This window comes from Rhinoraja longicauda, chromosome 11 (genome assembly GCF_053455715.1).
Source record: "Rhinoraja longicauda isolate Sanriku21f chromosome 11, sRhiLon1.1, whole genome shotgun sequence".
In the NCBI taxonomy this organism is placed as follows: domain Eukaryota; kingdom Metazoa; phylum Chordata; class Chondrichthyes; order Rajiformes; family Arhynchobatidae; genus Rhinoraja; species Rhinoraja longicauda.
In genome coordinates, this window is record NC_135963.1 from 50,834,716 (window position 1) to 50,859,121 (window position 24,406).

The 24,406-nt window shown below is 45.1% G+C and overlaps 1 protein-coding gene across 1 annotated transcript in view; it reads right to left on the minus strand.

Moving 5' to 3' along the window:
- fam151a (family with sequence similarity 151 member A) overlaps positions 1-24,406 on the minus strand; it is a 32,104-nt gene that overhangs the window by 2,280 nt on the left and 5,418 nt on the right. Inside the window, exons 3-8 of the mRNA XM_078408033.1 lie at positions 20,184-20,339; positions 13,348-13,497; positions 9,189-9,351; positions 6,045-6,269; positions 2,294-2,433; positions 1,007-1,144 (exon numbers count right to left, since the gene is read on the minus strand). Of these exons, the coding sequence (XP_078264159.1) occupies positions 1,007-1,144; positions 2,294-2,433; positions 6,045-6,269; positions 9,189-9,351; positions 13,348-13,497; positions 20,184-20,339 (972 nt within the window). The remainder of the gene's footprint in view (positions 1-1,006; positions 1,145-2,293; positions 2,434-6,044; positions 6,270-9,188; positions 9,352-13,347; positions 13,498-20,183; positions 20,340-24,406) is intronic.

Here is a 24,406-nt window from a genome sequence, read left to right on the forward strand (position 1 = left end):
TCTTTGGGGTGTGGGAGGAAACCGGAGCACCCGGAGAAAACACTTGCGGTCACAGAGAGAACATACAAACTCCGTACAGACAACACCTTTAGTCGGGCTCGAACCAGGGTCTCTGGTGCTGTAGGGCAGCAACTCTATCGCTGCGCCACTGTGCTGCCCTAGTCCAGCAATGGTTTATTGTGCAAGAGAGGGTCGGCACGGTGGCGCAGCAGTAGAGTTGCTGCCTTACAGCGAATGCAGCGCCGGAGACCCGGGTTCGATCCCGACTACGGGTGCTGTCTGTACGGAGTTTGTACGTTCTCTCCGTGACCTGCGTGGGTTTTCTCCGAGATCTTCGGTTTCCTCCCACACTCCAAAGACGTAGGTTAATTGGTTTGGTAAATGCAAAAATGGTCCCTCGTGGGTATAGGATAATTTTGTTAATGTGCTGGGAACGCTGGTCGGCGAGGACCCGGTGGGCCGAAAGGGCCTGTTTCCGCGCTGTATCTCTAAACTAAACCAAAGATATTGGTGATTTTGTAGCCTCTCAGGTAAAGTGAGCTGTCTGGAAAATGATGAGTAAAGTGTTATATGCAGCAGGTAACATAGAAATCAATAAAGAAATCAACTGAGCAATAATGATATGCAGGGTCTGGACAGAACATAAGACCAGATCTCAACATTCTAGTGATAGTCCAGAACCCTTTACATAAGCTGAACAACAACTGTGATAAATATGATAAAATATAATCCTCCTGACTAGACTTACATTGTCCCGTTTAGAGATGGACAGAACAATTTCGTTCAACAATATCTAGCATGCCTTGAGTAGTCTGAAGAAGGGTCTCGACCTGAAACATCACCCATTCCTTCTCTCCAGAGATGCTGCCTGTCCCGCTGAGTTACTCTATCTACCATGCCCATTTGAATGTGCCAAAGACAAGGTGACGAGACCGAGTCTGCCCTTGAAGTTCTGCCCTGCGCGTGTAAATGAAGAGTTTTGTTAATTGTGGAGGAACAGCATTACCTTGAAGAAGTTTTGAGAAGTCCAAAAATGTGGCTCCAATGTTGAGCCATTCGATCTCCAATTCTGCGATATGTTGAGAGGGAAAGTAGTCCAATAAGTTCCCGCCAGGATAGAACCTTCTGCTTCTGTTCGTTTGCACTGCACACAATTAAAATGGATGACCTGGATTTATAGCATTGAATTTTGACTTAACAAGAAAATTTAACTCCATTTTTATTTTCTTCTAAATCTGTCCTCCCACCCCTTCTAAGAACATAGAACAGTGTAGCATTGGAATGGGCCTTTCAGCCCATGAGGTCTACGACAAAGTTCAACTGGATTTCATCTGCATGTACATGATCCATATTCCTGCTGCTTCCATGTGCCTTATCTAAAAGTCTCTTCAATGCCACTATCAGATCTGCCTCCACCATTACCCTTGGCAATGCATTCCAGGCCCCAACAATTCCCTATGTTAAAAAAAACTTTCCTCCTCTCGCCTTGTGGCTATGCTCTCTAGTGTTGGGCATTTCTACCCGGATAAAAGGTTCTGACCTATCTATGCCTCTCATCATTTTATACACTCTAATCTAGTCTCCTGTCAACCTCTGACATTCAAGAGAAAACAATCCAAGTTTACCCAACCACTTCTTGTAGCTGAAACCCTCGAACCCAGGCAGCATTCTGGTAAACCTCCCCTGCACCCTCTCCAAAGCCTCCACCTTCTCCCTGCTATGGTGCAACCGCAACTGTAAGCAATACTCCACGTGCCGCCCAACCAACATTTTATAGAGTTGCATTCATGACTTCCTGGGAGGAGGTCAAGAGAGGAGCAGGAATGCAAGAGACGATGGGACTACAGTGCTGACATAACCTGACATGGAAATTTATAACGTAATATTTCATTACTACTCTGGCAAAATCCTGGAACAGTCCACCCAACAGCACCTTTCCCCAAGCTTTGGACTGGTCGAAGGAGATGACACAACACCACATCTTTCAGGGCGATATTTAGGCAGCAACTTATAATAACGGTGCATTGACCACAGCAGTAAAATATCAGATAATTAACGATGACCGGTGGTTTACCAGGTTGGGTTCCAGTTCAGGTTGAAATGAAAACCTGCAGCAGTTAGAAAGCTGTGACTAAAACCATGGCAACCTCCCTCAGCATGAATAAACTTAAATTCATCATGGGTTTGCTTGTGTGGGTTTTCAGCCACTGGGTAGTACAGTTTGGCTTATACCTTAATGTGTGCATTTCAGAGATAAATAGTAAAATAATTTCAAAGAAAATAGAATGCATACATGCAATTTGTTTGAATTCTGACAAAACCGGTTCATAAATGTCGTAATAGATTTGTTCAATGTTGCTGTTGTCTCTGAAGAATAAGAGATCTTCCACACTGATGAAATCAATTGATCCCTGCCACAGAGTCAGGCTGTACCTATAGGCATAAACAGTCATTACAAATACGAAAGGCAGGAAGCTAAAGAACATTGAACCTTGCAGGAAACTGCACAGATTTGAGGTTGTTATTTTCAGTCCTTATTTTCTCCTTTCAACTCTTCGAGTTAGATATTTATTGGTACTAATACCTTGCATTGATCTTGATGAGCATTCCCCTGAGAGATGTCTTCCTTCTGGGCGGAAAATATCACCCGCAATCTGTGAATGTGTCGTTTTCCTGATGATACGGTCCAGAAGAATAATCACTTCTGAATGCAGACGCTCCCGGCTTACGATGCTTCGACTTTGCGATGGTGCAAACGGCAGTGACCAGTAGCGAGCCGCCGCTCGCATCCGCCGCGTGACCACGTGTATTCAATGCATTTCGACACACGATATTTTTGGTTTCCGATGGGTTTCTCGGAACGGAACCCCATTGTTAGTTGAGGAGCACCTGTTTATGTACTGCCTGCCATGCATTAATCGTGTATTGTCTTTCTGCTGACTGGTTAGCACGCAACCAAAGCTTTTCACCAGCTGACATCCCACCCATACCAGGACAAAGCTGCACTCTGAAACCGACAGAAAGTGGCAGACCAAACCTTCTCCTGCCCTCACCATAGCTTCCTCACGCCCAAGCCTCTTGAGCCAAAGTCTCAACTCTTTCTCTGTCCACTCTGTCCACTATGGCCGCTTCACCTAGGCTTATATTGGCCAATCAGCCAACCTGTGAGACTTGACCTGACTCATTAACTTGCTCCTGTAACGGGGGATCTGAGAGAAGTATATAAAATGATGAGGCATCGAGAGGGTAGACAGTCAGAATCTTTTTTCCCACGGTGGAAAATAAATAAAATACTATTGGGCATAGTTTTAAAGTGAGAGGGGCAAAGTTTAAAGGAGATATGCATGACAAGTTTATTTTAAACAGAAGGCAGTGAGTACTGGAATGTGCAGCCAGAGGTGGTGATGGAAGCAGAAATGTTAGCGGCATTTAAAAGACTTTTGGATAGGCATATGGATATGCAAGGAATGGAGGGATATGGATCATGTGCAGGTAGATAAGTGATGGTCTTGGCATCATGTGTGGCACAGACATTGTGGGCCGAAGGGCCTGTTCTATGTCCTATAGCCTCAGTGGATGAATTCTGACTATCTGGCTTGGGCAGGGTTGCCAACTGTCCCGTATTAGCCGGACATCCCGTATATTGGGAGAAATTGGTTTGTCCCTTAGGTCCCTTGACCATCCATATTAGGCCCACGGGGCGCTGTAGGCCCGGACGCTGCAGGCCCGGACACTGTAGGCCCGGACACTGTAGGCCCGGACACTGTAGGCCCGGATACTGTAGGCCCGGACACTGTCGGCCCAGACAGTGTAGGTCTGGAGGCCCGGGCGCCGCTTAACGGAGGTTGCGTAGCAACCCGCCTCCCGGCCCGGGCGGCTGCCATTGGTGGAGCGGGAGCACGCAGCCGCTGGCTGGGTGAGGTCACCTGGGGCGCGGGGCGGTGACGTCACCTTTGCCCCTTATTTGGAAGTGAGAAAGTTGGCATCCCTAGGCTTGGGGCAGGTTAAAGAATGGATAAGTCAATTTATGCCCCACATCAATCGGTGGAATTAGCATTCTTGGTGCATGTGTGTGCACTCCCGCCTGTGCCTACCGTTTCTAGTTGTACGGTGACTTGTAAACATTATACACACCTCTCGAGCATGGGGCAGAAGGAGGTGGCTCAAGTAGAGATTTCATCAAAACATGCCAAGCCACATGTAATGTATCAGTGGTTGCACCCGTTCTCAGAAACAATTCCCTGTCACAGAACTGGATTTGCTGTTTCCCATAACTCCTATAAATCTCCTTCTGCACGTGGGCATGTTCAGTTACACTCTGATAGAATAAATGATTGTGTTGGAAAAGGGCAAACGTTTCTGTCAATGCAAAACGGGTGACGTTTCGGGTCTCGACCCTTCACCCGAAATGTCACCCCTTCCTTCTCTCCAGAGATGCTGCCTGTCCTGCTGAGTTACTCCAGCGTTTTGTGTCTGACTTTGGTTTAAACCAGCATCTGCAGTTCCTTCCTACACATTTCTATCAATGCGTTAAGTTTGCTGTCTAATCTGGATCTGGATCTGATCATGAGCTACGGACAAGATCACAAGGAAAATAAATGATCCGAAGCTTTGCAAACTTTTGCAGTGTCATGTGCACAACAGACTGTTCCTGGGTGACGGTGGGAATGGTGTATGCAGCTAGAAATGTAGTGATCACATTATCCAGTTTCGTCCAGACCATAATTCTGCCATCTCCAGCAGAATTATAGTTTTGTATCCTAGTTCTGGTACCTACTTGCTTTTGTACTTAAAAACAATTTATTCTATAATAAGATTGTCAATGACATGTGTGAATCAAATAAAAGTATATTCTGAGATGATTTGAATTAATTTATGCAAATGTAAATTTTAATGCCGCTGTTGAAAGGGAAATATGTTTTAAAAAACGGCATTGAACCAATCAGACCATTTAAAAATAAATGGAACAATTGTTTTAATAAATTAAATTAAAATGTTTGCGTTGATTCTGGCATGACTCCATGAACAAATCTCCGTTCATCTTCAATTCACATTAAGGGTGCCAGTGATTAGCATCCACCTAATGCTGCATGTGGCTATGCTGATTGTTTCTAATTACTATCTGAACAAATGCCCCAGGATACACTCATTCGAGACTCTTCATTAACCAGCTGCCAGATAACAGGACTCAAATTAAAATTCACGTTTACTCCACTGATGCTATTTCATTTGAGGCTGCACCCCTCCTCTCCTGCATTACATATCGCAGGTACGGAGGACACACCATTTGCAAAAGAGAGGCTTTGCCCAAGAAAGTCATGCAGTCCTGCAACTTGGGCACGTCGGTGTCTGGATTCACAGCACTCCCGGGAGGAGGAGATTACCTTGGGTGTACTTCTGCCACAACTACCTTCGGGAGTAGAGATCTAGAAGAAGGCTCTCTCTCTCTCTGGCTTTGCCCAACAGTGGAGAGAGTGGAGATGGGCACAATACGCTGGAGTAACTCAGCGGGTCAAGCAGCATCTCTGGAGAGAAGGAATAGCTGACGTTTCGAGTTGAGACCCTTCTCCAGTTTGAAGAATCTGGAGATTGAAGGGTCTGGACCCGAAACATCACCTATTCCTTTTCTCTAGGGATGCTACCTGACCCTCTGATTTACTCCAGCTTTTTGTGCCTATCTTCATTTTAAACCAGCGCCTGCAGTTCCTTCCTGCTGGTGCTCAAGCACTCCTTGTTTTTAACAGGTAAGCCTCCTGTGGCATATCCAAATGGTTTTATTGCTGCTTTTGATACCCGGGGCAGGTACTCCAGCTCCCTGCTATGTTCCACATACCTTACGCTTGCAGCATAATTTGAGGATGGTGAATCTTGTCTGATACATACACTCATAGCGAGAATCTGTGCTATTATCAATATTGGATAGCATGCAAAACAAAGCTCTTCACTGTACCTCGGTGCATGTGCCAATAATAAACCTGATCCTGAATATTAAGGTTGCAAATCTAAGCAATGGTTTTGGTTAATTAAGATTCCTTTGCATTTACCTGGGTGATTGACTGAGCAGCCAACTAAAATGTGGCCAGGCATTTTTCAGCAGCACAGCTCTGACTGGAAACGTGACACGTTGCCATCGACCCTTGACCAGGTCGTACATCTCCTCCACCATCGTTCGGGTGTAGGGCTTGCTTGCGATCAGCGGTAAGTAAAACGTCATCCAGCCGGGGGAGAGGACGACATTTGGAAACTTCTGCTGAATCAGACTCAGAAACCTGCACGAAATATTTAGCACAACAGAATTAGAAACTGTTCAACAAGAATTTAATACAAAGTACTGTATGTAAAAATCGACCTGCCATGTGTATACTGTCCACAGCAAGGTGCCGGTAGTGGTGGGATTGGATATTTAATACAGTGGACCACACAGTGGTGCAGCAATAGAGCTTCTGCCTCACAGCACCAGAGACCTTAGCTCGATCCCGGCCCTCGGGAACTGTCTGTGTAGAGTTTGCACGTTCTCCCCTTGACCGCGGGGGTTTTCTCCGAGTTCTCCAGTTACCTCCCGCATTCCAACGATGTGGCGCTTTGTAGGTTAATTGGCTTCTGTAAATCGCCCCTTGTGTGTGGGACAACATGGAGCTGGTGCGCAGGTGATCAGTGGGTGGCCGGGACTCGGGTAGGCCCGAAGGCCTGTTTCCACTCTGTATCTCTAAACTATATCGAAACTGTGAACTAAAACTCACCAAGATACGTTGTTTGCAGTCTATTGAACAAATGATTTGCAGTAGGTATTAGGAGCAGCTTTTGGGAATCAGGACTGTTTCAGAGGGCAATCAGCACAAATTATTTGAAATCCACAATATAAAAACGCTGTTTTAAAATATACAGCTACCAGTGAGATATCACAAGGAACATCGTTTAAAAAAAGTTATATAAAGTTCTCAATTTGTAGCCGCTTGCTTACATCACTCACCTGCTGACAACCATTGTTATTTAGTTTAATAAACTGGCAAAATCCAAGGACCAGGTTGCCAACTACCTTCAGAACCTTTTAATTAAAAGTCTCCCTGTTATTCAGTCCAGAGGAACATTATATGTAACATAAAGGAACAGCACCTCATATTTCGCCTGGGCAGTTTGCAGCCCAGTGGTATGAACGTCGACTTCTCCAACTTTAGATAGTTCCTCTGTCCCTCCCTTCCCCTCCTCCTTCCCAGATCTCCCTCTATCTTCCTGTCTCCACCTATATCCTTCCTTTGTCCCGCCCCCCCTGACATCAGTCTGAAGAAGGGTCTCGACCCGAAACGTCACCCATTCCTTCTCTCCCGAGATGCTGCCTGACCTGCTGAGTTACTCCAGCATTTTGTGAATAAATCAATTTGTACCAGCATCTGCAGTTATTTTCTTATATTATATGTAACACATCCAGACCTCCTTCAAAAGTTTCCAATTTGTAGCTCGCAATTAGTTTTTACCGACCACAATGTTTTTATCTAAAAGTTATACAGTACTTACATTTTGAATAACTTTGATGTATCTCATCTTGACTACCCTTGATAGACAAACTGCTCACCTGACCAATGTCAGGAAGTCAGAGTGCAGAGAAACTCGAGGTAATCTCACACGAACATGGGAAATCGGACACATCCGCAGTTATGGCATTATGTCTGAAAATTGCGGAAATCCAGGAATGTGGGAATATGGTTGAGATAAAAGATCACGTGTGAGTCGAATGAATTGCAAAGCCTTCTTGTACTGTTTATGGCTTTGTGTTGCTGGGATGCAGCCAGGATACATCGTGTTACCGCCGACCACAGATCACCTGTACACTAGTTCTATTATACACCCCCGGAACAATTTACAGAAGCCAATTAACCTACAAACCTGCACGTCTTTGGAATGTGCAAGGAAACTGGAGCACCCGGAGAAAACCCACGTGGTCACAGGGAGAACATACAAACTCTGTACAGACAGCACCTGTGGTCAGGATGGAACCTGGGTCTCTGATGCGGTAAGGCAGGTGGGATTGGTCACATTAGTATCATGTTCGGCACTGACATGGTGAGTTGAAGGACCTGTTATTGTGCTGTACTGTTCTGTGTTCTAATAGTCTTGTTTTATTTCATGTTGTGTCTGCTAATTCATACATGTTACAGTGCCATCGCTGAATTTACATTGGTGTGCATAAGTAGGAATCTACATGTTGAGTTCCACCATTGACCGTTTAGAATATTGACACTGAACCCAATGAAGTTCATAAAAGACTTCAGTTAATTGTGCAGCTTTTACCTCTTGACTAGGGAGAGAGGCTGTGTAAGCTGTGATTCACATGCACTCCATCCAAGGACCCAAACAGTCTTTCCAGGTGAGACAGATGTTCACCTGCACCTCCTCCAACCTCATCTATCGTATCCGTTGTTCCAGATGTCAACTTCTTTACATCGGTGAGACCAAACGCAGGCTCGGTGATCGTTTCGCTCAACACCTTCGCTCAGTCCACCTTAACCAACCTGATCTCCTGGTGGCTCAGCACTTCAACTTCCCCTCCCACTCCCAGTCTGACCTTTCTGTCCTGGGCCTCCTCCATTGTCATAGTGAGGCCCAGCGCAAATTGGAGGAACAGCATCTCATATTTCGCTTGGGCAGTTTACACCCCAGCGGTATGAACATTGACTTCTCTAACTTTAGATAGCTCCTCTGTCCCTCTCTTTCCCCTCCCCCTTCGCAGTTCTCCCACTGTCTTCCTGTCTCCAACTACATCCTATCTTTGTCCCGCCCCCTCCCCTGACATGAGTCTGAAGAAAGGTCTCGAGCCGAAATCTCACCCATTCCTTCTCTCCTGAGATGCTGCCTGACCCGCTGAGTTACTCCAGCATTTTGTGATACCTTCGATTTGAACCAGCATCTGCAGTTATTTTCCTGCACATCACCCTACATGGTCCCTAGATTGGTCTATTGGCACAGTACTGAAAAGCATCTTCCCATTACGTTAGTGGTCTATGTGACACCATAGCAATTCTTTGTTAACATTTCAATATCCAGAGAAATAGGCTCAAAATGAAAAGTTGATTTGGCTAACTAAGCATGTGATAGCCAACAATTTAGAGGTTCACATTTTTCATGAAGGGAAGATTGGTGCTCAATAATTTTGACGGTGGATTTGAAATTGGAATCACCAAGACAGAAGTTACCTGGAGGCATTGATGGACGGAATGAATTGTGGAACGTTCGGGCCAATGAGGATATCGGCATTTAACCAAATCGGCCTGTTGATGCACATCTCGTTTGACTTCTTTGCCAGGATGTCCAGAGAGGGATTCACTGCATCAATGCTTTTGAAATCCAATTTCATACCTGGAAAATAATATTCAGTTAACTATTTTACAACAATGAAACCCTTGGGTAATTAATGGTGAGTAGAGAAGGTCATAACGTCATAAGTGATAGGAGCAGAATTAGGCCATTCAGCCAATCAAGCCAACTCTGCCATTCAATCATGGCTGATCTATCTCTCCCTCCAAACCCCATTCTCTTGCCTTCTCCCCATATCACCTGACACCTGTACTAATCAAGTATCTTGGATCTCTTGTGTATTTTAGAACAGTGAAATATTCAAGGCTTCTGATGTTGTTCACATTGCGTGTTTATTCCAAATGCAAATGTATTATTAATTTTGTTTCCTGGTGCAATGGTAAAACCATTAAGTCCCTCATTTTTGACATTGCCGCCTCCGAGGTATTCTGTAGTGATAGTGGTAGACATAGAGTCATAGAGTAATGCAGCGTGGAAACAGGCCTTTCGGCCCATCTTGCCCACACCGCCCAACATGTCCCAGCTACACTAGTCACATCTGCTTGCGTTTGGTCCATATCGCTCCAAACCTGTCCTATCCATGTACTTGTAATGTACATGATTACATGTACATGAACGCATGTCATCAACTTTCATGGAGTTACTGCACAAAGCTATCCTCGACTAGCTTGTGATCATCAGGTTTTCCAACATCACTGGAACACTCATTATATCCGTCACCATTGGAAATGCATCTCTTTGGAATCTTTGCTCCTTTTGTATCAAATAACAGCTAATAACAGCTCCATGTGTATCTATGCTGAAGTCTGCAGTGGTATTGAAAAATCAAGGGCCACTGACACCCACATAATTTATTAAGGACTGACAGAGAAACGCACAAAATATAAAATGAGCTAAATAATTGCTCTATGAAGACATTTATTATTGTTTGAAATGTCCTAAGTTCTCAAGCATAAACCGTGGTCAGCCTAGCAAAAGAATATTTTTTAATATCTCTTCAATAAGAGCATTCAACCAAAAACTTGCCAAGGTTATTTTTGAGAGTAGGCGGAGGGCAGGTGGGATTGTTGATCTTGTGAGCTGTTTAGGATATTGATATGTAGACACGCTTCTATCCTACTACAGCAGCAGTGGAATTTAAATATTGAGGCAAATCTGGAATGAAAAGCTGGAGGCCCGACGGTTGCAGGGCATGTACATACGGTCATCAGCTCACCATGACCATGCCAGTCATCAACCCCTTATCAGTGTTAATTCTATTTACTAATATGCAGGGCCACGGTGGCACAGTGGTAGAGCTGCTGCCTTACAGTGCCAGAGATCCGGGTTTGATCCGGGCTTGTCTGTCTGGAGTTTGTACGTTCTCCCCATGACCTGCAAAGGTATTCTCCATGATTTCTGGTTTCCTCCCACACTCCAAAGACTTTCAGGTTTGTACATTAATTGGTTTGGTGAAATTGTAAATTGCCCTTAGTGTGTCAGATTTTGTTAATGTGCAGTGACCGCTGGTCGGCACGGACTCAGTGGGCCGAAGGGCCTGTTTCCATGTGAAATCACTAAACTAAACTAAGTAGCCTTCTATGCCATGGCATTTCAAGTGCGCATCTAAGTACCAATAACATTTTGTGACAGAACCTTTCTTCCCCATAGCTTTGAGTTGCAGCTTTCAACCAAGTCAAAGACAGCATAAAACTAAAAGAGAAAGCATCCTGTATAACATTGCAAAGAAGCTGGGAGTTGGGAAGCTGGAGGATTGGGAAGCTCTTAAATAAACAACAGAAGGGGTAACTAAAAAGTCAATAGGGGGTTTAAGATGAAATACGAAAGTCAGCTAGCCAATAATATAAAAGAGGATAGCAAAAGTTTCTTCAGATATCTAAAGAGCAAGAAAGAGGCAAGAGTGGATGTTGGACCATTGCAAAATGATGCTGGAGGAGTGATAAAGGGGAATAAAGAAATGGCAGATGGTTTGAATACTTCTTTGTGATGACCAGAGCTGGAGATCTGGTTACCACACGAATCATGGGATTGCACTGGAGACAGTGCAGAGATAATTCACCAGGGTGTCGTCCGGGCTGGAGTGTTTCAGCTATGAGGAGACGCAGGTTATAGTGGATTTGTTGACCTTGGAGCAGAGGCCAAAGAGTGATCATATTGAAGTACACAAAATTATGAGGGGAAAGATGGGGTAGACGGCAAGAAATGTTTCCTTATAGCGGAAGTGGCGGCGCCTAACGGCTGCGGCTCGCTAGCAGTCTGTTCGTCTTTTTTCCTTTTTTTTTTGTTGTGTGTCGGTGTTGGGATGGTTTTTGTATTTTTTTTGGTTGTGTATGTGTGGGGGGTGGCGGGGGGGTGGGGGAAACTTTTCTCTTCCTCACGGCGTGGGGTGCAGCTCGGCTGCGGGGCCTAACATCGCCCGGTGCGGCTCGGCCGTGGGACTTAACATCGCCCGGTGCGGCTCGGCCGCGGGACTTTACATCGCTGGTGCGGCTCGGCCGCTGGACTTAACAGTGCCCGATGCAGCTCGGCTGCGGGGCCTAACATCGCCCGGTGCGGCTCGGCCGCGGGGCTTAACATCGCCCGGTGCGGCTCGGCCGCGGGGCGTTACATCGCTGGTGCGGCTCGGCCGCGGGACTTAACATCGCCCGGTGCGGCTCGGCCGCGGGACTTTACATCGCCCGGTGCAGCTCGGCCGCGAGACTTTTCATCGCTGGTGCGGCTTGGCCGCGGGACTTAACATCGCCCGGTGCGGCTCGGCCACGGGACTTAGCTGCGCAAGGCTTGGTCGCGGGGCCTTTCATCGCCCGGCTCGGCCGCGAGATGTTTCAGCACCCGGTGCGACTCGGCCGCGGGGACTTCCATCCCCTTGCGGGGACTGTGCGGGTCGGTCGGGGACGAGCTGTCTGTCCGTGGGCGTGGGGAAGAGAGTGGAAGTTTTGTTGCCTCCATCACAGTGAGGGGGTGTTTGGGGTCACTGTGATGGACGTTTGTGTTGGCGTTATGTGTCTTGTGTTCTTTTTTTGTATGACTGCTATGTAGTTTCGTTCGGTACCTCGGTACCGAATGACAAATAAAGCTCTGTTATACTGTTATACTGTTATATATATCTACTCTCAGAGGACTGAGATTTAGGATAGGAGGTTTAGAGTGGATTGATGTCCTTTTGTGAAGGACACCTATTATCCTTACCGACTCATCCATATAAACGTGACTCTGGATCTGCAGTAATGCAGTAAAGTAGGGTCTCGACCTGAAACATCACCCATTCCTTCTCTCCCGTGATGTTGCCTGACCCGCTGAGTTACTCCAGCATTTTGTGTCTACCTGCAGTAATGTGGTCGGCTCGAAAACCGACCACAGAAATGCCCCAGCTAGTCACCAGTTGTTCCAATCACTAATAAATGAACTGCAAAGCAGCAACTCAAGGCCATCATCTCAAGGACAAGGTCTAAAAATAAATGCCTTAACCCCGCGTTTTAATTGTGGCAATAATCATAAACATCTCTTCTGTCTGTTCCTCCTTCCTCCTCAAATCAAAAAGTCAAGCATTTTATCAAGCAAAGGACACTTCTTTTGAAGTAGAAAACTATTACGTATTTAACCATTATTGGCGATACTGTCGCATAGCTGGTAAAGCCACAGCCGCCCAGCGCCAGACATCTGGGTTCGATCTCAACCTCGGATGCTGTCTGTGTGGAGTTTCCATGTTTTCTCTGTGACCATGTGGGTTTCCTCTGGGTGCTCCAGTTTCTTCCCACATCCCAAAGATGCGCGTGGTCTTTTGTTAATTGGCCTCTGTAAATTTCCCCTAGTCTGCTGGGAGTGGATGCGAAAGTAGGATAACATGGAACTAGTGTGAACTGGTGATCGATGGTTGACGAGAACTTGGTGGGTCAAAGGGCCTACTTCAACGCTGCATCTTTCAAATTCAATTCAACACCGCTTAAAAAACGTTTAACGAGGTTATCTATGCTGGCATAAATAGAAAGATAGGAGGAAAGTCTTAATTTTATTGGGAGTAACTTGGATGAGTTTTACCTCTTTTGGATCTGATTACAATGTCCAGCCACTCCTGAAAGGTGTTGTCACTGTAGATGTCAGGTGGATGAGCCATGATAGGGATGCCAGTCTCGTTTCGAGTGTTGAGTCCTTCAATGTTGACATCAGCTTCCAGGACCATGGCACTACCTGGAAACACATGTGCAATGGGGCAGTAACAGTCACCAAAATCCAAGTGCTTCAAATTCTTCAACATTTGTTTGGGCGAAGTTGTGTTCTTGCAAAGCAGAAGCAATCTTGCATACATAATCTATATACTAAAACTCTTGTTTGTTTGTTTGTTTGTTCCTGAACTACAGCCAAAACGGTACACGATAGCGCGACAATTTTAGGCCCACCTTACTCACTGTCTTCCCTATGGTGCTAATGGAAGAAGTTTAATTGAAATCGGTGTTATATTTTAAAAGTTATTCACATTTTAAAGTTTAAATTTATCTCCTAGGGGGGAGGGAGGGAGGGATGGGGGGAGGGAGGAAGGGGGGGAGGGGAGAGGGGAGGGGAGAGTGGGGAGGAGAGGGTGCTGCACCAATGCAGGAGAAGTTTGGGCCCAACGGGTCCACTTGGTCTAGTACCATACAAATGCCTTTGGCCAATGATTGTGGAAAGTAGAGATTGCAAAGAGCTCGAAGTTGTGAGTAGAAGCACGATGATCAGTGGTAAGACACGTGATTGGTGAGCTGACTGCAAGGTAAGGGACAGACATGTTGGGCTGAAGGGAGGGTTAGCAGCCTGGAAGGCAGCCTGCTGCAGGGGTGGTGATCAGGTAAAGGCGAGGAGGTTGGAAAGGGGCAGGAGAGGCAGGGATAAAGCAAAGACCTGATAGCCAAGGTGGAATATCACATCAATGGGGAGAAGATGTGTGGGTGCCGGCACATTATCATGGGGTTCCTGGAGCACTTTATGAAGGAGTAGATGGTGATTACAGAGCAGACCGAAAAGGGAAACTGTTGGGGATTATTAGGCATGTACTGTCATTCAGAAGTTATCGAATGTGTGGGGAAGGGGTGAAAATCCAATTCTTCCAAATGAGAGCCGGTCTTCAAAAAAATGTGTTTACCATGTAACCTCCCTGCAGTAATTAAACAGATATAATTTGTATAAGAAAATAACTGCAGATGCTGGTACAAATCGAAGGTATTTATTCACAAAATGCTGGAGTAACTCAGCAGGTCAGGCAGCAACTCAGGAGAGAAGGAATGGGTGACGTTTCGGGTCGAGACCCTTCTTCAGACTGAAGATGCTGCCTGATCTGCTGAGTTATTCCAGCATTTTGTGAATAAACAGATATAATTTTCTCTGTTGTTTACCATTTACCAGGCTGCAGATTTTCCACGGGCGGCATTGAATGATTTAGGCCATAAAGTCATAAGTGATAGGAGTAGAATTAGGCCATTCGTCCCATCAAGTCTACTCCGCCATTCAATCGTGGCTGATCTATCTCTCCCTCCAAACCCAATTCTCCTGCCTTCTCCCCATAACCCCTGTCACCTAGCATAACTGTTCCATTTGCTTTGGAAACCGAAAAAGCAATCTCTTCTGTCATCGGGTGCGGGATATTCTGATTCTGTGCCATTGTAACTAAGCAAGGGAAGGTGATAAAACGTGCGTATGTTAAATGGCCCTCATTGAACCACTGTGATGAGATTGACTTCCCCAACATTGAAGCAATGCATTGGAAGTCCTGCCTCAGGAAGGCAGCTAATGTCATCATACACGCACAACATCCCAGCCACACTCTCATCTCGTTGCTACCATTAGGAATAAAGTGTAGGAACCTGAGAAATGTTACCTTCAAGTTCAAAAACAGCTTCTCCCATCAACTGGGAGGCATTCAAAGCACCTTAACTACAGACTCTAACTACAGACCTCATCAGCACAGAACTACTATGGACTATACACCGATCAGCCAAAACATTATGACCACTGACAGGCGAAGTGAATAACATTGATTATCTTGTTACAATGGCACCTGTCAAGGGGTGGGATATATTAGGCAGCAAGTGAACAGTCAGTTCTTGAAGTTGATGTGTTGGATGCAGGAGAAATGGGCAGGAGTAAAGACCTGAGCGACTTTGACAAGGGCCAAATTGTTATGGCCAGACGACTGGGTCAGAGCATCTCTGAAACGGCAAGGCTTGTGGGGTGCTCCCGGTCAGCAGTGGTGAGTACCTACCGACAGTGGTCCGAGGAGGGACAAACCACAAACCGGCGACAGGGTGTTGGGCACCCAAGGCTCATTGATGCGTGAGGGCAACGAAGGCTATTCCGTCTGGCCGAACCGACAGAAGGTCTACTGTGGCACAAGTCACAGAACATTTTAATGGTGGTCACGGGAGGAATGTGTCACAATGCACACCAGTACATCACACCATGCTGCGTATGGGGCTGCGTAGCCGCAGACCGGTCAGAGTGCCCATGATGACATAATGTTTTGGCTCATCAGTGTATAGTTTGCACTATGTTCTTTGACTTGCCCTCTTATGGTCTGATTACCTAACTGCTAATTTATTGTATTAATGTTTGTTGTATGTTTATTTGTCGGGGTGCTGTGTTAATGTGCCAGTAAAGTTGCAGCAAGAAATAATTTATTTGTTCTCGTTTTGGTGCATTTGACAATTAAAACTCTTTATTCTCGAGGGAAGGCAGTAAGTTGTCATCTCCTGAATGAACACATTGTTAAAGATGTATCCTTGTAGCATAACACACGATATGCCTATTTTGTGAATTCATATTCTGGTTGTTTGTATTTTCAAGGAGCCTGTAACAAAACAGGCATATTTTGGCTGGGTTTCTGTGCTTACCCCCCCCCCCCCCCCCAGGTAAATGGTAAATGGAATCACAGTAGCAAACAGATCGCTTCTGCAAGACGATTTATTTTTGGTGTGTTGGGGGAATGGAAGTGGCCTTCAGTTAACTGAAGCTAACCTAGTGATACTGCTAGTTCCTGTACTCGCGTCTGCTTGGATTTGGAACAGCTTCCTTTAAGACTTTCACACCAGCAACAAAAGAGTCTACAGAGGCTGAAATCTCAAACAAAAAACAGAACAGTGGAAGAACTCAGTGGAAGAACTCAGTAGGTCAAACCGCACCTGTGAAGGCAAAATATGTAAACTGATGTTTTGGGTAGAGACTTGACCTGAAATGTCAGCTTGCATCTTTGGCCCCCACAGATGCTGCTTGTCCCACTGTGTCCATCCAGCATTTTGTTTTGCTTCTTCCACACTAGTGTCTGAAAAAAATATCCTCAATAACTCATGACTGCAGACACAACGTGCTGGAGTAACTCAGCCGGTCAGGCAGCATACTCACGAGAACATGGATTCTTCTTGTTCTCATGAGATGCTGTCTGACCCATTGAGCTACTCCAGTACTTTGTGTCTTCTTTTGTAAACCAGCACCTGCAGTTCCTTGTTTCTGCTAATGAAAGTAGAGGCTTCACTTATCAGACTTGGTAAAATGCTGCATTTTATTTTCATATTCGTACTAGGTGTAATAATTTAACATCTACTGAAGTTATAATCTACAGGAAAAGGCCAGATGGCTTAATCCTGCTGTAGGATTTAGCAGGATTTCTAAATCCTTGAAATAAGTCAGATTGCAATAGATTTGGCTCAATAGTAACACATCAACTGTATGACATTTGAATTAGTACAAATCTTAATTATCAAACTCTCTGATACAACTATCCGAAACTGGGACAACTATAACTGTGTTTATAACTATGACTAATACATAAATATGTAACTAATATACTGTGTTAATAACTAACTCCCTTGCTCCTGAATCAGATGTTTGTAGATTTAAAACCTGCTCTATTAACCTAGAGCACAAAGGTTAAGGTTGCCATTTCCAGAGTGTTTCTAAAAATATATAGAACATTTAAAAATCTGAGCAAGCTGATTCCTCAAGTGTGCTCGAGAGAGAGAGAAGGAATGGGTGACGTTTCTTCTTTCCTGAGATGCTGCCTGACCCACTTGAGAGGATAGGTTTAAAATGAGAGGGGCAAAGCTTAAAGGAGATGTGCAGGACAGGATTTTTACACAGAGAGTGGTGAGTGTGTGGAACACACTACCAGGGCTGGTGGTTGAAGCAGATACATTACTGGGATTTTAAAGACTTTCCGTTAGGCATTGATATGCAGGGAATGCAGGGATGTGCAACTAGATAAGTGATGGTCTTGTTATTATGTTCGGCACAGACATTGTGGGCCGAAGGGCCTGGTGTGCTGTACTGTTCTATTTTCTAATTGTACATAGGGGTGCCAAATTCCTCACTCCCAAATACGGGACAAGATGACGTCACCGCCCCGTGCCCCACGTGACCTCACCCAGCCAGCCAGCCAGCGGCCACGTGCTCCCGCTCCACCAAAGGCGGCCGCCCCGGGCCGGGAGGTGGGTTGCTACGCAACCTCTGTTAGGCAGCACCCAGGCCTCCGGAGCTAAAATGTCGGAAACCTAGAGTGCCAGAGCCTAAACTGCCGGGACTTACAACGCTGGGGCCCACAGCGTCCGGGCCTACAGCGCCCCCCGGGCCTAATACGGGACAAGGGCGGTCCGGTACGGGGCAAACCAATTTAGCTTAAAATACGGGATGTCCCTAATTGTACATGTTCACCTCTCATAGTTGTAAATTCTGTACATGTTCACCTCTCATAGTTGTAAATTCTGTACATGTTCACCTCTCATAGTTGTAAATTCTGTACATGTTCACCTCTCATAGTTGTAAATTCTGTACATGTTCACCTCTCATAGTTGTAAATTCTGTACATGTTCACCTCTCATAGTTGTAAATTCTGTACATGTTCACCTCTCATAGTTGTAAATTCTGTACATGTTCACCTCTCATAGTTGTAAATTCTGTACATGTTCACCTCTCATAGTTGTAAATTCTGTACATGTTCACCTCTCATAGTTGTAAATTCTGTACATGTTCACCTCTCATAGTTGTAAATTCTGTACATGTTCACCTCTCATAGTTGTAAATTCTGTACATATTCACCTCTCATAGTTGTAAATTCTGTACATGTTCACCTCTCATAGTTGTAAATTCTGTACATGTTCACCTCTCATAGTTGTAAATTCTGTACATGTTCACCTCTCATAGTTGTAAATTCCGGCGACTAAAGGCATAGTTTATTCAATGTTTCTTCGTATGCCAGTCCCATTGATAAGGAGACCAATACTACATACATTTCTCCAGGCCTGGTCTCACTAAGGCCCTGTACAAATGCACGAAGCCATCTTTGCAGCTGCACTCAGAACATCTTGCATTGAACGTACCATTTGGTTTTGTTTCTCTACAGTTCATTTGAGCTGTTCTTTGATCTCTATTACTCTTCATGCTAATCCTGTTTTCTCAGGTTATTCTCTCTACCCTTTTCAGAGAAAATCTAAAGAATTCAATCAAGGTCAATAATAATCACGTTTTTCTACCAGCCGTAGGGCGGCACAGTGGCACAGCAGTAGAGCTGCTGCCTCACCGTGCCACAGACCTGGTATGGCCCTGATCTCGAGTGCTGTCTGTGTGGGGTTTGCATGTTCTCCCTATGACTGCATGGATTTCCCCCCACATCCCAGAGAGTTGCAGGTTTGTGGGTGAATTGACCTCTGTATTTTATAGGTTAATTACCCTTGTTGTGTGGGATAGTCTAGAACTAGTGTATGGGTGATTGATGGTCGGTGTGGGCTAGGTGGGCCAAAGGGCCTGTTTCCACGCAGTATCTCTGAAATCTGAACTGAACCACTCTTTCATTGAAAATAATAAAATTCTCCAGGAATATGATCTTTCCTTACAAAGGACAAATCGGATGTGGGATGACGCTTGTAGAGAACAAGTCGGGATTGCAAACTAGAAATATCAACAATCGAAGGATTGATTGGGGAGGGATTCCCTCAAATGACCTGGTGTCCATGAGAACGAAGATGCCACTTGGGCTGTGGAAGGTGTGAAAAAAATGAAGCAAATGGTTTCTCTCCTTGCAGTTTTCATTATGGATTCTCTGGATGCTTTCAAGAGAGAGTTAGATAGAGCTCTTAAAGATAGCGGAATCAAGAGATATGGGGAGAAGGCAGGAATGGGGTACTGATTGTGGAAGACAGTGAATGGCGGTGCTGGCTCGAAGGGCCGAATGGCCTACTCCTGCACCTATTTTCTATGTTTCTATGTTTCTATGTTTTCATACATTTCGCAGTCTTAGACAATAGACAATAGGTGCAGTAGGCCATTCGGCCCTTCGAGCCAGCACCACCATTCAATGTGATCATGGCTGATCATTGTCAATCAGTACCCCGTTCCTGCCTTCTCCCCATACCCCCTGACTCTGCTATCCTTAAGAGCTCTATCTAGCTCTCTCTTGAAAGCATTCAGAGAATTGGCCTCCACTGCCTTCTGAAGCAGAGAATTCCACAGATTCACAACTCTCTGATTGAAAAAGTTTTTCCTCATCTCCGTTCTAAATGTCCTACCCCTTATTCTTAAACTGTGGCCCCTTGTTCTGGACTCCCCCAACATTGGGAACATGTTTCCTGCCTCTAACGTGTCCAACCCCTTAATAATCTTATACGTCCTCTTCATCTCTTGACCATACATCCTGTTTGTTTGATAATTTATGCTCTTGTGAACAGCCCCTATTGTATAATTATTGTCTTGGTTTAATATTGTCACGTCTACTGAGATACAGTGTACTATCCAGTCAGACCATACTGTACTGGAGTACAACAGGTAGTGCAAAAGAGAAGGTAAACAGAATATTGTATTACAGCTGCAGAGAAAGTGCAGATTTTTTGTTAAAAAGGACAGTTGCTTTGAATACTTACTGTTCAGGGCTTCTTCCATTTGGTGCTTGCGGTTTGCACCATGGTGCCATGTAACCAATAGGCCATCCTTCCTCTCAATAATTCCACTTTGAAGCAAATATTCAAGCAGATCCCCACCTGGGCTGAAAGGCCCATTCACTGATTCCTCGCACCTGTCTGAAGTGGCAAATAAAAAGATGAATTTTATGTTAAAGATAGATACAAAAAGCTGGAGTAACTCAGCGGATCAGACTGCATCTCTGGGGAAAAGGAATAGGTGGCACAGTGGCGTAGCAGTAGAGCTACAGGTTTGGAGGGTTATGGACCAAGTGCAGGCAAGTGGGACTAGTGTAGTTGGGACATTGTTGGCCGATGTGGGCGAGTTGGGCCGAAGGGCCTATTTCCACACTGTATCACTCTATGACTCTAAAAGACATTGGACAGGGACATGGATAGGAAAGATTTAGAGGGATGTGGGCCAAGCACAGGTAAGTGAGGCTAGTTTAGATGGGGCGTTCCTGGCCAGCATGACGAGTTGGGCCGAAAGAGCTGTTTCCGTGTTATATGACTCTGACCTGAAGTCAGAACTGAACCTGTGTCTTGGGCACTGGCAGGCCATGTTTCTGCTAGTTGCACTATGATACAGGCAAAGGAGGAAAATGGCCTTTTCAAATAGCTTCAGCTGTCCTATCCAATCTGAGAGTCACTCAACATGAGATGCAGAATTCATCAACGCTACAACCAACCAGTTACAAAGGGGTTTCTCTCTTATGTAGTTAGTCAGAGAAAATGGATAGCCACTGGATTCAAGTGTCAACACTAGTCGTAAAACTAAACTTGGAAATAAATGCAGTACTGAGCTCTGAACAATAAACTATTTTTATTATTATTATTATTATTATTCACAGTGTACTATGTTTACATATTCTGTTGTGCTGCAGCAAGTAAGTATTTCATTGTTCTATCTGGGACCTATGACAATAAAACATTCTTGACTTGACTCTTGAAACTAGCAAAATCCTCGATGTGATTCAACGTGCCGGTTAGATTCAGAATACTCGAGTACTACCCATCACATCTGTGGCAGCTACCTAGTCGATGCAATTCAACACAGCATCTGAAGACTGCAGACAGGGAAAGGAACCAAGTGTGGTTCCATGATGGAGATCACCCACTGGGTTTGCAAAGAATCGGTCCTTGTGGGAGTGGTTTCTATCGCTAAATATCCTGATTACACTCACTGTTGGGGTGCATGTGAAAAGAATGACTCTGAAATAGTGGGAAACCGCCGTATATATCATCACCCACCCTTGGACTTCATCCTAAGAATAAGGCGATACATCCAGGAACGCAGTGATTATTTTAGGATAGGGTAAATGAACTGAGTGGATATCCCGCAGATCCTGGATATCTGAGATCAAAACAGAAATCATCATCATTGGACCAAAAACGCTCACCAAATCCACCCACAACTTCACCCTCAATATTGATGGTTTCCCAGTATCCACCTCCCCTCACATCCGGAATCTTGGAATCATCTTTGATCAAACCCTCTCCTTCGACAAACACATCAAACACATCACCAAGACAGCCTTCTTCCACCTCAAAAACATCGCCCGTCTCCGTCCATCCCTCTCCTCCACAGCTGCAGAAACCCTCATCCACACCTCCCGTCTGGACTACTGCAACAGCCTCCTCTATGGTTCACCCTCAAAAATCATCAATAAACTCCAATACATCCAGAACTCCGCTGCCCGTCTACTCACCCACTCCCCGATCCGTGACCATATCACCCCCGTCCTTTACAAGCTCCACTGGCTCCCCATCCCCCAGAGAATCCAGTACAAAATCTTCCTCATGACCTACAAAGCCCTCCATAACCTGGCCCCATCCTACCTGACTGACCTCCTCCACAGACACACTCCAACCCGTACCCTCCGCTCTGCTGCTGCTAACCTCCTGTCCCCCCCCCCCCCCCCATCCGGACCAAACTCAGATCCTGGGGGGACAGGGCTTTCTCCATCGCTGCTCCCACACTCTGGAACTCACTACCCCAAACTGTCAGAGACTCCTCCTCACTCACCACATTCAAAACATCACTGAAGTCTCACCTGTTCAGCACTGCCTTCAATCACTGACCGTCACCTCACCTTCTTTTTTCCTTTTCTGTTCGTTTACTTATTTATCTATTTACTTTCTTTTCTATGTTTTAGTAAACCCTGTAAAGCGTCTTTGAGTGTTTAGAAAAGCGCTATATAAATGTAATGCATTATTATTATTATTATTAACATGCTGGAAGCAGTCAGCACCATCTGTGTGGAAGGCAATTGACAAAAGGTTTTGAGCAAACTCGGCATATCCATGAGAATCCGCTTGGACTTTTACATGTACGCTTTGAATAATATTCTGATGTGATGCATTTCAGCCTGATATGGCAATATGTTGAAAGACTGAAGCGACTAGGCTTGTAGACACTGGAATTTAGAAGGATGAGAGGGGATCTTATCGAAACGTATAAGATTATTAAGGGGTTGGACACGTTAGAGGCAGGAAACATGTTCCCAATGTTGGGGGAGTCCAGAACAAGGGGCCACAGTTTAAGAATAAGGGGTAGGCCATTTAGAACTGAGGTGAGGAAAAGCTTTTTCAGTCAGAGAGTTGTGAATCTGTGGAATTCTCTGCCTCAGAAGGCAGTGGAGGCCAATTCTCTGAATGCATTCAAGAGAGAGCTAGATAGAGCTCTTAAGGATAGCAGAGTCAGGGGGTATGGGGAGAAGGCAGGAACGGGGTACTGATTGAGAATGATCAGCCATGATCACATTGAATGGCGGTGCTGGCTCGAAGGGCCGAATGGCCTCCTCCTGCACCTATTGTCTATTGTCTATTGCCCTGCTCGTAACCACGTGAGCCTGTGGAAAGTGGTGAACACGGCTGATTCCAATGGGATCGTTACTTCCTTTCATCCAGTCCATCCTGACGGTGCTTTCCATCAGGAAGACTGGATGTGTCATCAAGGATGCCTGTATCCTGGCCATTCCAAATACTCTCTTCGATCTTCTGGGAAAACAATACAGGAGCCTGAAAGCTCCACAACACACTGGTCAGCCCGAGGAGTACCTTCAGCAACAGGCTGGGTCCACCAAGATGCAGGACAGAAGTCCACAGGAGATCCATCATATCAAACTGTACAACTCCTCCCCCTGCTGTCATGGGGTAGACTGAGACTGACTCCCCTCCACCCCACCCCCCCCCCTCCTCCCCAATCTTTACACATTCCCAATCCTTTCCACTCGTCACTTTAATTTCATGTTTCATGTATTTTGTGTTTTTATGACTGTTGGCAGATCAATTTCCCTCCTAGGATAAATAAAGTTCTACCGTAACGTATTGTGTCGTATCGTAAGCTCAGAAATACAGACTTAATAATAGCTTCCCCATTTCTATTGAACTCCTAAACAAATTACCTTTTTGACACCCCATTCTCAGTGGGTCAACCATGTACTTTTAACTGTACCACATTTAGTTATTCCACTGTTGTACTTTAATATTCCTTTGCACAGCTCAGATTTTGCGCTTCAACCTGCTCACATCATTCTGCTGTTTTGCACTTGTTGTTGAATTTATTGTTGTAGTTATCATTATTGTATGTGTACTGCTTACTCTGAGAACTTCGTGTGAACAAGAAATTTAGTTGCACCCTCGTGCAAATGACGATAAACTAATCTAATCAAACCACTGAAGGTAGACACAAAATGCTGGAGTAACTCAGCGGGTCAGGCAGCATCTCTTTTTCCACCGATTCTGCCGTCCTGTTGTGTGTTTCCAGCCCTTTTCATATTTATTTAAGGAGGGCAGTTTGGTGGGTAAGGACCAGACTAATGATTTTGATGAATTCAGATTATTGTCAGCAACAACTGAATTCCAACAGGGTGTGTCTGAACCAACAATGCTCTGCCCAAATCTGTAAATTGATAAACAGTATCATTAACATTTCTGGTACTTTAAAGGAATTCATTAGTTGAAGACACTCTGAGCTACATGGTGTCTGTAATGATGATAATTACAGGGCAATTATGGAACTGCATGACGTGCTGTCTGAATGAGACATAAAAGGAGGGATACAAGGAGAGGTCATGATTCACAGAGTTTGATCATTGCTATCTGAATGAAGAGCTGGCTGCATAAATTTCAACTGCATCATTTTTTATTGCGACTCCTGTAAACAATTTCTTCATGTAGAAGGG